Raw genomic sequence first — 18,147 nt, 5'->3', positions numbered from 1 at the left:
AATTCTACTACTTGGGTTAGTGATAGGGATTCGCCGAATTTTAGACGGTAAGTATAATGACCACTATTTAATCTAAGTCCATGCATTTCATTTCCTAGATATACGAATTTCAGTATTTACTTCATATGGGAGGTGCCTCGTGCCCTATAGGTAATCATCCAATTTATTGCCCAATTTTTCACATGGATGAAAAAGTTGAGGACTTTAGATCTTTTTTCAAGATATATTAATAAACTCGACAACACCTCCTCTTTCATTAAAATCGGATTAACCGTTTAGAAGTTACCGAATTATTTCCCTCTTTATTTCCTATACCACTGCGAAGCGTTTCGAGATTTTCTTCATATGGGATGTGTTACGCCCCCTTATTTTCCCTTAAAATATTCATATAGATGTCAAAATTTTCCACACAAATTTTGAAGGCTCTAGTTGTACCATATGCGATATATTCGATACCTTTCCCACTTGCAATTTTAAAAAAAGTAGCCTATTGTTCCTTCCAGATATAGATGAATTTCTTTTCAAGAAGATCACTTCATAGGTAAGGCCTTGAGTGATGCTTGGATATGCTAGATCGATTTCTATTCCATTAGTATTAAATAAAATAATTGATGTCAACTTAGAAACTCAGAAACACATTCACATCTACTATCTGGTTTAATTTTTCAAATGCCTTGATATGTTTATAAAATGTTAAAGAAATAGTTAAATGTCCTTAAACATTTAAAGCCATTTTTCTCGAGACGATTTTTTTATAATACTGAAAGTTAATGAGAGATTAAGACAAAGTTCAAGACAATTTTATAAAATTAAACATATATATGTAGGTACGTAGGTATGGTCGGTCATGACCAGCTCTATTTTTTTTACTTTTGAAATTTTGATAAAAAAAAAATTAATTAAAATATTTTTTTTATAGTTTTTTAAACAATCGTAAAAATTAGAGCAAAATGCTATAAAAATGTGGTTACAAATAAATATTCAAAGAATGAAATTTAGAACGTTTTGTAGTCTTTTCATTTTAACCGTTGAAAACTTTCCATTCGACTTTATTCGAAATGTCGATCGATTAAAATAAGAAACAAAATTTTACTAAACTGTTATCTATTGATTTAAAACTTATAAAATCAAATTAAAATTGACCTATTTTGTTGTGTCGTTTTATTCCTTGTATTCCATTATACCAGTTCTAAATTAATTAATTTTAAAATAGTTAAAAATTTGCATAGCAAAAGCACAAATTAAGAAAATGAAATATGTTAGACAGATTGAGATGATAATATTCTAAAATTTAAAAAAATGTATCCTAATCTCACAGACTTTACAATTGATTTCAAAAAGATTAAAAAACGATAATTTTAAATAAAAATTTTGTATTTTTCTTAGTTTTGCACCTTTATGTACTTACCACAATCGCTTACGAGTAATTAGAAAATTCAGTTAATGTAAATCGTATGCCAAACCATATACAGAGAGGGAAAAACTGGTAGAAAAATTTCAAAAATTGATACAATACAATACATTTAGACAAGGGATATGTATAAAATTAAATATCAAATATTATTTTGACAACCACCTTTGTAATTATGACAACGCATTGTTTCCATTTCGATTACGCTTTGTGTCATTTTGACAATAAGCCTTTGCCATTTTTACAACGCAAAGTTCTGTTTACAATTTTTTTCTGTGTACAGCTTCTATACCTTATAGGAAAAGCTAACTAATAAGTTAGAAAGTATTTGTTTATAAGACATTATTAATAAGACGTTTTTAAACTACTTCTATGTAATGAGAAGGTTATGTAGTAGTCAATGAAAAGCAAGTAAACCACTGAAACTTTCATGGATATGACTTTATATTGTCGTAAACGGATCATTTTTGATGAAAAATGTAAAAAATGTTTTTGAAGGAAATCGCAGGATATTAACCTTTTTGGATTGTAGTGATATCAAATTCTAAAAAATAACGTTTTTTATAGTAGCTGTGAACTCAAAGTAATGCTCTAAATAGAGAAAAATTTAAAACAAATTCTTAGGATACCCGTGCCCCGTAGTTAAATTTGGAAGTCTTTACCAAGTTTTGACAGGGTAAATTTAAGCTCCAAAGCCCGAGCTAGTAGAAGTAATGATTTTCTTTTTAATTTTCAATACATTTCGTCCTTTGGTCAAATGGAAACGCCTGTTTGTTGCAAACTTCATTCAAATTTACCTAAAAATTGTGTCCAAGTTGGATTAATAATATTACATTGACAAGATTCTTACCAGATCCAATTCAGTTGTTCTCTGGCTTTCTTTATCGCATAGGAACTCTAATTTATCCCTGAAACGAAGGACATTTTGTAACAAAATTTATGTGATTTAAAAATCATTTACAAAAACACTATTTTGCTTAAATAATTCATCAGAATGTATCACAAAGGGACTGAAAGGGCCCACGCTTGTCAGCCACAGAAACCAACCTTAAGAAAGAAAGACAAATGGGCATGTATGTCTCTGATTAAGGAGAGATTGGATTCGGCATTTAAAATGGTATAACAAGAATACTGTTCTAAAGGATTGAGCAACGCTGAATCCGATTATGGTAGAATTTCTCTATAACATTTGATTTTTCATATAACGTGCGATAAAGATAAAATATGTTATGGTAGAAGCTATCCCCCAAAAGGGTAGAAGTTTAATCACCGAAAAGCAACTTTTTTCATACAAATTATCTGTTGTTATAATAGCAGCTATATTAAAAAAAAGTACCTTCTTCGAAATATATCCACACTTATATAAAATAACTGTAATTTTATAAAAAAGTTATTAACATATTGAATAATTCTATTCTAAAGAAAAATTTCTCTTGTCTATCTAGATATTTATGTTTTAATAAATTATTTTTTTCAAAAATAATTTATAGGCATATTAATATAATTTTTTTTCTAAGAAAAATCTTAGTACAATAACCTTTTTATGCAAATTTCTCTTGAAATTTCTAAAGTTACATATTAAATTTCTAACCATAATCATCATAATCAATATGAATGAACTCTCTCTCAGCGTGTTTCAAATATTTGAACTTTTAATGAACTTTCTTAGCACAAATATCTTTAGCGAAAAAACGACAATGGCAAAACTGAAAAAAAAAATAAAAATTGGCCTAAAGATGAAATATCATTAAATAAACATATATACTATGTAGATATTCATATGTTTGTTTGAATTCATATCCAATTCATTAAACAATTAACTAACATATTTGTCTATCGATAAGATGATATTAGATAGGGGAAAAATTTAAAATAGAATTTAAAAAATACTTATATATTTGCAAAAAAATATTTTACATAGACATTTATATGCAAATATTTCAAACTCCACTAACTCATGCAAAAAAGGACTCACCTAATTAAATATACAAATGACAAGCTAGGACAGAGTCAGAGAATAATGCGCAATTCTCTATAATCTGACAATACCCCGCAAAACTATAACGGAAAAGAAAAGAATAACATTTATTACCACTTCAACTTACTTTTTTATTAAATATTACTTAAGTCGCTACCTAATAATTTCTGAAAAAAAATAACATACAAATTATTTCTTGAGAACGACTTCATAAGTAGTGAATTTGGAATGAAACAAAAAGTGTTAAGTTAAGTTGATAGGATGATGTATACTGCATCGAATCCGAAGATATACACCTGAGGCACTAAAGGATCTGTTATGAACTCGTTTTCCTTAAAAAAATTTTTTCAGTAAATTATTATTTTTAAATGTTCAGAAAATCATTTTACTGGACTTAATTCCTAAAAATTTCCCAAATTTTCGATTGCCTGACAGTGCTGAAGAGTTTCACTGTCTTCTCTTCATGCTCTACATTTGCCTGAATCCAAAAGGCCTTTTGGAATTCTCTCACCTATAGTTTTAATTTAACTTTAGATGCGTCGAATGGTTTTGCATTCATCAGGTTGAATAGCTCGAGCTCCCTTCCGTTTAAAGCAATTACATTTGTCCTTTTCGTTGCCGACAACTCTGGTATCCATATGATGTTGACCCTACCGGTGGGTCTGCCATCTGGCAGACCCACAGGTAGCCTTGTAAGCCTTGTGAGTGTACTTCCATCGAGTAAATTCTACTTCCTTTTTGCTTCTTTGGAAGTTCTTCGTTTAATAAGTAATGAAAACAACTCTGTCAATGCCCCATCAAGCCTACATCAGTCTTGATTTCGAACATGTTGTGAGCTATCAAGTCTAAAGCCTTATCTGTCATATTTGAATGTTTACATGACCTTACCACTCAGCCCTAGATTCCTAAAAATTTGTTATTTCGACTGAGGTTAATACAATTGGATAGTAGGTCAGACACACCTTTTTAGCTCTATCGGTCAAGAACTGCCGGATAGACCATAAAGCTCTTAATTGAAATGGTCTATATGGCGTCCATATAGTTGGAAATTTATTTTTGAGTTAAAAAATATATTTTTTTTTTTTTTTTTGATAGATATCTCACTTGCATCCTATTATGGGATTATAAAGAATTTCAAGGAAATTGTATAATCTTTCTTTTAAGCCTATAAGAGGTTGTATAAATGTCCAACTTTGACCCCTTCTGACTACGGCTGTTCTTGACCGATAGAGCTAAAGGTTAGTGTCTGGTCTAATATATCATAGTACGTTGGTGAAAATTTCATTTAAATCGGAATGTATTGATTTTTGAAAAATTCCTCATCCTTTTGAGAATGTGAGATAGAATCCCTTAAACTTGGATTTAGCTATATAGATTTCGATAGTATTATTCATAAAAGTAAGTGGCCTTACAATTAATCCTTTTCTTTGGGGGGAAAACGAAAAGACTTTTTCAACAAACTAATTTAAAAATTATTCACATTTGTTTAATATCGGTCAAAAAGTTAACTAAACAAAAACAAAAACAACAATGTTTTGTTAATAAATTTGTAAGCAACAGCAGCTTAAAGTTCAACATAAGCTTGCTAACAACAACAAAAAACGTTTAAAAATCGTCTAGCAAAGTTGAAATAGAAATAACAACAACAATTACATATAATACTATTAATTATGGCCAGTGTGTGTTAGTTGTTGATCCACAACTTGATCAATTTAGAAAAATGCCGTTAGCTTATTAATATTTATATATATATATATATATATAAGTATTTGAGCATTTTTAGTATGAGTGTGAGTATGAGTTTTGAAAAGATTTGAACGGTTGGCTGAATGTTTGCTTAAACAAACGCCGGTCGTTGACTAGAATTTCATACGGTTATTGTTGTTGTTTTTCATATACTATACACAAAATTATTTAAATTAGGTTAAGACACAAGTTGATTAATGAATTCTAATCAACACATTGTAGATAACCCCAAAAAAAAGATTTCTGCCAACTTAAGAATGTTGACCCTTTTGACACTAAAATATTTTTTTCTTTTTTTTTTTGAAATTTTTAAAGAAAGAAGTGGTAAATTTCTTTAGAAAATTCATATATTTACTTTTTTGCCATTTCTTTAAATTTGTGCTTAAAACAAGTTTTCTAACACTCTCTTAACACTTTATTTCTAAAGAAATCTATTTTCAAAAAAAAAAAAAAAAACTCATATAAAATATAAACTGTTTAATTAAAATATTTTACAAAATAACTAAAACCCACACGAGCAGGTTGTTCAACAAAAACATTTAAATAACAAATATTTTTAATAAAAATCCTGCATTTTCCATTCTATTCATATATTTCTAACAATATTCATGCAAATTTGTTTTTAATTGTTTTTTTTTTATTTCCACCATAAAGTTTTAAATGTAAATTTAAAACCTTTACAACATTTTTAAGATTTTTGTTAAAAAATTTAAGTAAAAACATTTTTTGCTTTTCTTTTTTCTGTTAAACGATTGAATTAAATAGATTAACAAAACTTTCTTTCATTAATCATTTAAGCTTTTATTTTAAACAAAAATACAAAATTTATTTTAAAACATGCAATTTAAAAAAAAAAACATGTTTAACACACATAACCCACGCTTAATTTAAAAGTTAAAAATAGTTTTTGGCTTATATATGTAAACATACACATTTTATTTTGTTAAATAGAGTAAATTTTTTGGATATTCAATCCAAAAAAAGAAATAGATCATAAGTTTTTAAATTTACATATTTTTAATAATGTCGCTAACAATCATAAAATTTATCGAGCGGTTTGTTCCTTATACAATTTTTAGGACTGATATATGTTAATACTAGACGTTTTTATACCGGCGATGTCCGGGTTTAAAGTTAATTAAAATCCAAAATATCCCTTTCGTGCCATTATTTTTGTGCAAAAGTTGAAATATGACAACACTAGAACAGCCCTTCGTCTAGAAATACACTTTTTCGAAAATTAAGTTTAGAAAATATTCCGTACGTATACACAATAAATCACGGATATAACTCATACGACTCAAATCTGATTTCATTTATTCCGCAAAAATTGTGCTTTCAAAAAGTACCAAACAATTTATTTGAACTTGGTCCTATAGTTGCCTTAGTATCTAAATTCCAAAATAATATACCAATAGCTTATTTTTTGTAAAGTAAATAAACAATTTTTCAAATTTAATAAAAATCAATATGTTTGAATAAAATTAAATTTCCCTTTTTCCCCTTTTTGATACTTTTTTCCCCAATATTTTGTAAAAATAAATATTACAGAGTTAGTTCGTATAAGAATATGTCAATAAATCAAAAAAGTTTTCTTAATGCGTACCAAAATACAGTTTTCTCCTTTTTACACGCAAAAAAGGAGTAAATTAAAAAAAGTACGAAACAGGTTTTGAAAAATATTTCCAAAATATTTACAAAACTTTTGTTATCATTATTAGTTAAAAAGTTATAATTTGCCAAAAAGGTATCAGAATCACCTATATTACACATTTTCACCCCTTAAAAGTACGAATTTCGAAAAAGTACTCTTTTTAAGAGTAGAAGTAGATGCAATTAAAGTTTTTGGGCTTTACTAATATTGAGTAAGATAATCAAGAAAATCTGTTTTACCCGTTTTTCCCCACCAAATTCCCATCAAAAAATTCCTCCTTAGTGGATCTACATATCAAAAAGGGGTTCTACTATCAAAATTTCATGATTCTAGTATTAGCCGTTTGGGCTATGCGATAATGAATCAGTCAGTCAGTAACGCTACTCTTTTATATATATATACTTCAACAATATTTTGATTGACCAGACTAATGCCATTCATTGTATTCATTTTGCCCGTTTTTCACCTTTTCTCTACTTCTTTTCTTTTAACGGTTGTTACAACGTTGGCAGTAAAATGTGCATACAATGTCTAATAACAACGTAAACTTACATATTTTGTCTTTCAGTATTGTCAGTTATGCTTTTTCTGACAATGTTGCAAAAGAAAAAATGTAAGTTCAGAGGATTGTTAGACATTTTCGAAACATTTTATTGACAACGTTGTAAGATCTGACAACCGTGTATTACGGCTTTTACAAATATTAATGTCGCTTTAGCTATTAAGCACGAAAGCCAAAATTTTGCCCACAATTCCCACTTTCGGTTTAATATAGCCTATTGACGCTTTCCGAAATATATCTACCTATGTTCCAAATTTCAAGTAAATATTTTAAGTTGTAAGAGTTCACCTATATCCTTTTACCAACTGACTTTGTACTTTTGAGATTAGTCCGAATAAATACATGATAAAAGCAGAAAAAAAATTCTCAATGATAGGCATAGAATTTTTTCAGTGTATGAAGAGTTGGGTCAAAAGTGTTTTGACACAATTATTTAGTTTGTAGTGCCAAAAAAACGCAGCTATGGCACAATGGATTTTTGAAGTTGCCAAAAATCGGTTCATTATTTCACCATATAGTTTGTGCTGATGTTTATAACGCACAAATATCGATCTTATATCCACATTAAAGAATTTCCATCGATTCAGAAACAATTCTGCCTCTTCCGTTTGTTCGATTAACTGTCCATATAATTTTGAACTATACGAACTCTTCGGCTTATAAACGAAACCTATTGAAATTGGTTGAAGTCATTCATACCTTCCGTTTTGGACTTTTTAGCTCATATGAAAAAACAACAAACAATATTTAATATCTCGATTGAAATGAAATGTATGCTTCATCGACTTTTTGCATTTAGTTGAAAGTCGTCTTTTCGACTTTTTGCAGTTTGTTAAAAGTCGACTTTTTGCATTTTATGAAAAGTCGATTTTTTGGCTTTTTGACTTCTTTCATTATATTAAAAGTCCACTTTCAGAATTTTGACTATTTTCTACTTTTTTCCAATTTTAGACTTTTTTCCAATTTTCAAATTTTTTCGACTATTTTTGACTTTTCGACCTTTAGTATTTTATAAATAATCGAGTTTTTCCAATTTTTCAACTTTTTTCGACTCTTTGACTATTTTCGACTATTTTCGACTTTTTCCCAATTTTTGAATTTTTTCGACTTTTTTGACTTTTCGACTTTTTTCGACTATTTTTTACTTTTTCTGACTTTTTGACTTTTTTTGACTTTTATTTACAAAGTCGACTTTCAGACTTTTTCATAGACGATAGTAGAGTTATCGTCCTTTTGGGAACAAAATAGTCGACGTTGACTTTTCGGCTTTTTTCGATTATTCGAAAGACGATTTTAAAGGTGATTTTGGTACCTTTTTGGGGCTTTTCTAACTATTAAACATAATAAAACAATTGTAAATATTTTGGACACATTTTTCAAAATTAAGTCCTACTTAAATATTATATTATTTCTACGTGATTATTAGACTTCTTCTATGAAATGCAGACGATATGTAGTAGTCACTGAAATTCTAAGTAAGTACTTACCACGATCGCTTAAAAAAGAGGAGTTAGGTAAGTGCTTACTACAGTCACCTACAAATAATGAGTTACGTAAATAGTTATTTTTTTAGAGAAAAAAATTGCCTTAGAAATAAATCATGAGTTTGATATAAATTCGTTAGTATAATCATTAAAATTTTACAATCAAAAACCTAAGAAAACATTTATAACATTCCAATAAAAGTACAACAAAACAATTTTCGTCCATAAATGTTTTCGCAAGCTTTAAATTAATTTAAAATGTTTTTAATACAAACTCACTCATTCATTAATTTTATGACTTATTTTTGAATACTAAATATTAAAAAATACATTTATACACATACATATGTATATACTTACTTTTATACAGTGTAAATAATAACAACAATAATAAAAATGTATTTAAATTTAAATATTTATTATAAACACATGTATTAATATTCTTAATATGAAATTAATTCATATCTCGTGGTTGAATACAATATATTTATCATAAAGAGAAAATAAAAAAAAATTATAATTTTGAACGTTTTCTTTGCAGATTATAAAAGAAATTTGAATTTGAAATTCGGCAAAAAGCCGTTATCGCAAATGACTAATGTTAAGTTCTAATTCATTTCTTTATTAACAATAAAATTAAATTTTGTAAGGATATGGACACTTTAATGTAAAAAATCCAGCTTAATTCTTACACAAAGGGATATTCACACTCATCTGGCGACCCGATTAAAATTTTAAGATAACTGGGCTTTGAGGGATTCGGAACTCAGATGGATAAATATAACAACTCGAAGAATACCGAGACGGAACGTATGGACTTATAGATAGTGTAGAGAAAGAAGCTGTTTGGATGTAGAGGTAATGGAATCGGTTAGCGAGCAAACCACATAACCTAACCTACACAATACCCAGCAAAAACTAAGCTTTTTCACTATTTCTTCATTGGCATTTTAACTCATTGTTTTAACACGGTGATGACATTGAAGGTATCTGTCGCAACTTATATAAATACTTACAAATAAGAAGTACAAAACCTGTTCGTTTTAAAAAGAAACAAATTGCTCGCATATAATACGAACATGGTCTTCTTGTCCGTTAGTTCCCTGTCTTATTTACAGCACCACTTCTTAGAAAAGTAATTTTTCTTTCTGTGTGTGTATTTCCACACCGTTTCTGGTGCGCAATTCAATTACATGTGCAAATAGAATGACAAAACTCAAAGTACTAACTTATCTGACTATATTTAAGTCATTATACTATATGTAAGGAATTCAGACGGTAAGAAATTGTATTTAAAAAGTAAATGGTTATGCAGGGACATGGCATTACCGAATTATTGCTGTACATATTTTTAATTGTCTGTAGCACGTGTCAAAAATTTTATACTTTAAATGCTTTTCTTTAAATGCAATTTTAAAAAGTAAAATGAATTTGATTATGTATTAACATCAGTATTAAGATCAGTGAATTTCGTTTAAATAATAGTACTTACTTTCTCTAAAAACACAAACGATTGACAGCTGTTCAAAATAAGTTTTTGTTTGATTTTTCTTCTATGTATGTCTATTATTATTTTAATTATTAATTAAAATCAATTCAGCTTTTCTCCAAAGTAAAAAATATTTTTGCAAAATATTTAATGGAATTATTTAAAATCTGTAAAGCTAAAATATATTTTTTGATAACACAAAAAACGGTTTCCCAATTAACATTTTAATGTATTCTTCACAAAATGAAATCAAGATCCAATTTATTATTCCTTTATGTGGTTTTAGAAGAATTAAAAATTAACAATAAATAAAATATATGAAACCGTTCAGAATAGTTCATTAAAATTTGTATTTCTTAATATTATGTTACAAAAAACTTAAAAGAGGTTCATCCCAGCAACAACTTATTTGAAAGACATTTTTAGAATCCTTCTAAATAATGCATGCAGTAAGCACAAGTCACTACCATGTTTTGCTGATATATAATATCAGATGAATATTGATTGAACAAGAACTGAACTAAAACTGAACTAGAACTAGAACTGAACTAGAACTGAACTAGAACTGAACTAGAACTGAACTAGAACTGAACTAGAACTGAACTAGAACTGAACTAGAACTGAACTAGAACTGAACTAGAACTGAACTAGAACTGAACTAGAACTGAACTAGAACTGAACTAGAACTGAACTAGAACTGAACTAGAACTGAACTAGAACTGAACTAGAACTGAACTAGAACTAAACATGAACTGAACTAGAACTAGAACTAGAACTGAACCAGAACTGAATTAGAACTAAACATGAACTGAACAAGAATTGCTAGAACTGAACAAGAACTGAACCAGAACTGAACCAGAATTGAACTAGAACTAGAACTGAACTAGAACTGAACTAGAACTGAACTAGAACTAAACTAGAACTGAACTATAACTGAACTAGAACTGAACTAGAACTAAACTAGAACTGAACTAGAACTGGACTACAACTGAACTGCACTAGAACTGTACTATAACTGAACTAGAACTGAACTGGAACTGAACTTCCATTTATTTTATAAAATACTTTTCAATTATACATATGTATATAAAAAAACTTTATATATTAATTTTATGTGAACTTGAATATCACTTTAAACATTTCATTTTAATTGCCTTAGGAATTATTGTAAATATATAATATTTGATTTTGTCAATTAATATCAACTCAACATATCTCGTTTTGATATCAGCATCATAATCATCATACTACTCATTATTATGTTTACACTCATAAATAAAATCATCAAAATCATTCTGTACTTAAAATCATAATAAAATATCATTTACACATACAAATTCATAGTTAAATAAAATTATAATTTTATCTACACGCTCCAACGTCTTAAAGATTCTTGTACTACAACTTGTAGATCAAACAAGCACCTTTCAACACATTTTGATTTGAGTAAACAATCCAAGACTTACTACAATGTATGTATTGTTTACAGGGAACAAGTATTAGGCCCATTGTCGGTTATAGAACACAAGGTTAAAGACCTTTATGCTATATTTTAATTATTTACTTGATTTGTATAAAATTATTTTGAATGTAGTTAAAATAATAAGTATACAAACATTAATATTTTTGTATGTTTGCAAGATAATGTTGGACATTAATTTTGGCCCAATGGCAATTATGTCAAGTAGAACATGGTAACAGAAAAATATAACAAGACACCAAGCGAATGCGTTTATACGCATGTAAAATTACAAATGTATGAAAGTTTAATATATAATGAATGTTAAAATAACACCATTTGAGAAAATTCAGTATTTTCAATTGTTCTTGCACATTGGGACATTTACATATTTTATGGAACATAAACATTATAATTTCATTATTATACTAAAAGATACCGCATTCTGAATTACCAGACTTGTCACAAGCTTTTTTCTTTTATAAAAGTGTATTTAAAACTTTTTTATTATTATTTATTATTTTTTTAAAGTTTTAATAATAATAATATTACTAAATACTAATTCCACATTCGAAGAAAATGGAAGTATGTTATAGGCATAAGATATTTTACATTCTAATATAGGACGGTGTTCGCCCCTAATACTTTAAATATTTAACAGAAAATCCAAAACTAAACTAGAACTGAACTAGAACTGAACTAGAACTGAACTAGAACTGAACTAGAACTGAACTAGAACTGAACTAGAACTGAACTAGAACTGAACTAGAACTGACTGAACTGCACTAGAACTGTACTATAACTGAACTAGAACTGAACTGGAACTGAACTTCCATTTATTTTATAAAATACTTTTCAATTATACATATGTATATAAAAAAACTTTATATATTAATTTTATGTGAACTTGAATATCACTTTAAACATTTCATTTTAATTGCCTTAGGAATTATTGTAAATATATAATATTTGATTTTGTCAATTAATATCAACTCAACATATCTCGTTTTGATATCAGCATCATAATCATCATACTACTCATTATTATGTTTACACTCATAAATAAAATCATCAAAATCATTCTGTACTTAAAATCATAATAAAATATCATTTACACATACAAATTCATAGTTAAATAAAATTATAATTTTATCTACACGCTCCAACGTCTTAAAGATTCTTGTACTACAACTTGTAGATCAAACAAGCACCTTTCAACACATTTTGATTTGAGTAAACAATCCAAGACTTACTACAATGTATGTATTGTTTACAGGGAACAAGTATTAGGCCCATTGTCGGTTATAGAACACAAGGTTAAAGACCTTTATGCTATATTTTAATTATTTACTTGATTTGTATAAAATTATTTTGAATGTAGTTAAAATAATAAGTATACAAACATTAATATTTTTTTGTATGTTTGCAAGATAATGTTGGACATTAATTTTGGCCCAATGGCAATTATGTCAAGTAGAACATGGTAACAGAAAAATATAACAAGACACCAAGCGAATGCGTTTATACGCATGTAAAATTACAAATGTATGAAAGTTTAATATATAATGAATGTTAAAATAACACCATTTGAGAAAATTCAGTATTTTCAATTGTTCTTGCACATTGGGACATTTACATATTTTATGGAACATAAACATTATAATTTCATTATTATACTAAAAGATACCGCATTCTGAATTACCAGACTTGTCACAAGCTTTTTTCTTTTATAAAAGTGTATTTAAAACTTTTTTATTATTATTTATTATTTTTTTAAAGTTTTAATAATAATAATATTACTAAATACTAATTCCACATTCGAAGAAAATGGAAGTATGTTATAGGCATAAGATATTTTACATTCTAATATAGGACGGTGTTCGCCCCTAATACTTTAAATATTTAACAGAAAATCCAAAACTAAACTAGAACTGAACTAGAACTGAACTAGAACTGAACTAGAACTGAACTAGAACTGAACTAGAACTGAACTAGAACTGAACTAGAACTGAACTAGAACTGAACTAGAACTGAACTAGAACTGAACTAGAACTGAACTAGAACTGAACTAGAACTGAACTAGAACTGAACTAGAACTGAACTAGAACTGAACTAGAACTGAACTAGAACTGAACTAGAACTGAACTAGAACTGAACTAGAACTGAACTAGAACTGAACTAGAACTGAACTAGAACTGAACTAGAACTGAACTAGAACTGAACTAGAACTGAACTAGAACTGAACTAGAACTGAACTAGAACTGAACTAGAACTGAACTAGAACTGAACTAGAACTGAACTAGAACTGAACTAGAACTGAACTGAACTAGAACGGAACTAGAACCGAACTGAACTAGAACTGAACTAGAACTCAACTAGAATTAAAATTGTACTAAACTAAATTAGAATCATTTAAATACAAATACACTCCCTTTATATGTTCTACAATATATCAAACTTAATAAAACATTTTAAAAGAAATGCAAATATTATTTGAAATCAACCCACAGTGCCTTACGTTTCGGTGATATATTCTTATATTTGTTTCTTTCTTTACCCTTCCAACTTGTTTGTGTTATTGTTTTTCTTTGACTATTTTCTAATCAAAAATAACGAAACCACTTGAAAAGAAAGCAAGAATCACTACCTATTTGATGCTCATTAGATATTCGCCCGTTAGCAAGTTCTAAGCTTAGTTTGCGCAAAAGTTCTTTGTCTAGCAGTGTCTCGTAGTTTGTTTTAATAAAATTCTTATAAAAACCAAATGACCTGACGAGAAGCTTTGCAGTTCTTTTGAGAACTTTTACTTGCTTACAATTACGTTTACGAAAAAAAAAAAATAACCAGCCGAAAATTTAAATCAGATCAAATTAAAAGGATTTGAAATAGCATAATGAAATTGAGTTTATTTGTGGTGCTGGCATGTCTGGCTTATGCCTTGGCAGGTGGGTTATTAAAGACTTTTGCTTTTTAAATGGGTGAAAAGTACTAAATAATTATAAATTAAATTTTAATTAACCATAGAACTTTGAATTTAATTTAATAATTTTTTTTTAATTTATTTAGAAACTAATGTTCCACAACGTGGACTTATACATCAAATCCAAAAGGGTGTGGCTGGTCCAAATCCTTACATTTTTCTAACTGTACCAAAAGGTCGTTCCCAAGCTTTGGTTCAGGGCTTTGAAGTAATTGAGGAAAATGACGGCAATATAGAAAATAAAAAACCAGCCGATGAAGACGAAGAAGAGGAAGATGCGAGCAATGACGAGGAGGATATGGCCGAAGATAATGAAGAGGATGACGATGAACTGTTGGATGATGAAGATAACGATGAAGAAGAATCTATGGATTCTTTAGACAAAAATGTAAATGAAAGCGAGGATATGGAAGACGATGATGATGACGATGAACTTGACAATGTGATGAGCAACAATTTGAGATTGAGAAAGTCTAATGCCCAAATCAAAAAAGCCAAAGCTACCCAGATGATGGTATCTCGCGAACATGCCGGCGCCATTTTAGTACCCGATGAGGTCATTGAAATTGAAGGTCAAAGCGTTATTGACGAAAGAACCGGCAAACCATCTTTGTTATTGCCACGCGCTGTTCTGGACTCCATACCCGATGGTAGTGTTGTGGCCTTAATGGAACGTTCGTCGGATGAAGATGAGCCTGAAGAACGTGCCAATCGTGTAATTGTCAGACGTCGCCGCAAGGGTGCTCGTCGTAACATCAAACGCCGTCGTGGAGGCAACCAACGTCGCCGTGTCAATAGACGTGGTGGTAATAGACGTGTTGTAAATAGACGTGTTGTAAACAAGCGCGGTGGCAACAAGCGCCGTCGCATCAACAACAACAGACGCAAAAATGTAAGTGTAGTACGTCGCGGTAATCGTCGTGGCAACCGCCGTGGCGGAAACAAACGACGTGTGAATCGTCGTCGTGTTGCTCTACAAGGTTAGAGTTTCATGTAATGACTACTCCTCTTAGACTTTACGTAGTATTACCTAGTTTTTAGTCTCTTCTATTTTTAACTCTACTCGACCACACTATGCTTAAGCTTATGAAAAAAAAACAATAAAATAAATTTAAAAAAATAACAATAAACAAAATTTACAAACACATATGTAACTTTGTTTCCAAAAAAAATACAAAAGAGTTTCTTTCTTTCATTGGGGGAAGAGAAAGTTCATGAGGTCATTGGCAAAAACAAAAACTCCAGTTTAGAAAAAAAAACACTAACAAAATCTTCACCAAAGGTTAGCGAATTTTTATTGTTAAATTTTGATCACCATATTAAATAGTCAACTTTCTTCATATCTCATAACGATTCTCATAAATACACATCGGAATTTGGCTAAAATTTCCATATTTCATCTATTCAAACAACGATTAATAGAATCGGCTGGCTACATTATGTTAATGGCTGATTTAGAAATACATGGCTAAAAAGAGTTTACAATTGGCGATATAAATGGTAGTTTTCATGCTGTTTCAACGCATAACGTTTTTGCTGTTAACGAGTTTATACTCCAGACTCCACAAGGAAACTCGGCAGCAGTGTGTATTTTTTTACTCGTTAAAAAAATTTCATTAACAAAATGAAATTTTTGTGGCTATTGTTTTTGGCCTTGAGTGCCTTGTTGTTAATACAAACAGCTAATGCAGGTAAAAATTACATCGATACGACTTAAAACAACTTTTACTAAATATAAGTATTTTCTTAATTTCTCTATAACTTATTTAGAAGTTGAAGTACAAAGTGCTGTTCTAGATAATGATGATGAAAAAGTCATTGAAAATAAACTTCTTCACGAGGTGGAAACCAAAAATGATACGTTATTAGATGATGCCGAGGAACAAGCGGAAGATGACGAAGATGCAGAAACTGAAGAAGTTACTGTCAATGGTGATGATGAGAATGACAATGAAAACGACAGTATGCAGGAAACGGAAAAATCTGTCAGTGATGACGATGAAGCCGATGAAAACGATAATATGCAAGAGGAAGAAGAAAAGTCTGCTGATGTTTTAGACAATGACAAAAAAACCGAAGAGGAAAAGTCAGCTATAGAGGAAGTTATAGCCAAGGAAGATATTGCTGTTTTTAAAGAACAGCCAGAAATGGTAGGAGCACTTTACAAATATAACTTAATGAAATAAAAAATTAATTTTTAAAACCATTACAAAACTTTACAGCAACGTTTAGCTCGCAGCTTGAGAAGCTTCCACAATGCCAACGTTTTAGCCAGAAGTAATAACGTACGTCAATTCCAAAACTTAGACGATGATGAAGAAGAGGATGCTATTGCAGAAGAGCGTGCTATACGCAGACGACAACGTGTACGCAGGCGCAAGACTAAGAACAAGATCAAACGTACTAATCGCAATAAGCATGTTGCTAATCGCAGAAAATCAACCCATCGTAATTCGAAAAACAAACATTCGCTAAGACGAAAATCTTCCCAAAAATCAAAAGTAAAAAATACCAGAAAAAACCGTCGCACTCAGAGCAACAAACGCAGAAATAGCAATCGTAGAAAAACAAGGCGCAGTGGAGTAAGACGTCGCAGCAACAACCGTAATCGCAGATCAGGCAACCATAGGCGTGGTTACCGTTCTGCCAAACGCAATTTACGTACCAGAAATAGTCGCAAACGTCGCCGTTCCAACAAGAAGAGAAACAGTCAACGCGATAGCAATAAGCCTCGCAAGTCAGAAGACGAGGAAATGTTAATGGCCAACGATGACAAGAAACCAGAAAACCAAATGGTTGAACTTTCCGCTCAATCCAATCAGGAAGCCGTACAGCCAGCTGAGGTTACACAGCAGTAAGGAATATCCTTTAAATTTTAGCACCTAGTTTAAGTTATTTATTTTAATTTATTTATTAAATAAAATTATAAATTATTTAAAGAGAAATAAGTAATGATGATTTTTTTCTCAATTGAAAAATCACTGATAGTGATTGATATCATTTAGATATAAAATAAATTGTAGAAAGAAGTCTAACGCAATATATGAAGCACCTTTGCTACTTGGGGTGTGTTTCACTGTTCAATCGATTCTATAATGGAATGTGTTCTTCTGAAATTAGGGAACTCGTTCCCGTTAGCCATTTATTTTTACGCAGCACACGACTTTCATCCAGAAAACACCGATTTGTGGCCGATTGACCAGTGAAACATTACAGGTTAAAAAAAGTTTAAATCAAATGTCCACAAACTCTACTCCCTCTTCCTTCCTCCCACAACCGACATTCCAGTAAAATGTCCTCTATCTATCTATCTATCTATCTATCTATCTATCTATCTATCTATCTATCTATCAATCTATCAATCTAGCTATCTATCTATTTATC

At 29.7% G+C, this 18,147-nt stretch overlaps 2 protein-coding genes across 2 annotated transcripts; both read left to right on the top strand.

Annotated features, from left to right (window-relative positions):
- The first annotated feature begins 14,489 nt into the window (after positions 1-14,489).
- On the top strand, positions 14,490-15,927 carry LOC111677538 (MATH and LRR domain-containing protein PFE0570w). Its single transcript, XM_023438678.2, has 2 exons — positions 14,490-14,728; positions 14,850-15,927. The coding sequence occupies exons 1-2, from the start codon at positions 14,677-14,679 to the stop codon at positions 15,746-15,748; spliced, it is 951 nt and encodes a 316-aa protein (XP_023294446.2). The 5' UTR covers positions 14,490-14,676; the 3' UTR covers positions 15,749-15,927.
- Positions 15,928-16,282: 355 nt separating this feature from the next.
- On the top strand, positions 16,283-17,653 carry LOC111677511 (suppressor of Mek1-like). Its single transcript, XM_023438649.2, has 3 exons — positions 16,283-16,454; positions 16,534-16,913; positions 16,986-17,653. Exons 1-3 carry the CDS (start codon positions 16,388-16,390, stop codon positions 17,619-17,621), a joined length of 1,083 nt encoding a protein of 360 aa, XP_023294417.2. The 5' UTR covers positions 16,283-16,387; the 3' UTR covers positions 17,622-17,653.
- The last annotated feature ends 494 nt before the right edge of the window (positions 17,654-18,147 follow it).

Source organism: Lucilia cuprina, chromosome 3 (genome assembly GCF_022045245.1).
Source record: "Lucilia cuprina isolate Lc7/37 chromosome 3, ASM2204524v1, whole genome shotgun sequence".
NCBI classification, from domain to species: Eukaryota; Metazoa; Arthropoda; class Insecta; order Diptera; family Calliphoridae; genus Lucilia; species Lucilia cuprina.
The sequence above is the reverse complement of the archived record's forward strand: the minus strand, read 5'-3'. Positions and strand labels throughout refer to the sequence as shown.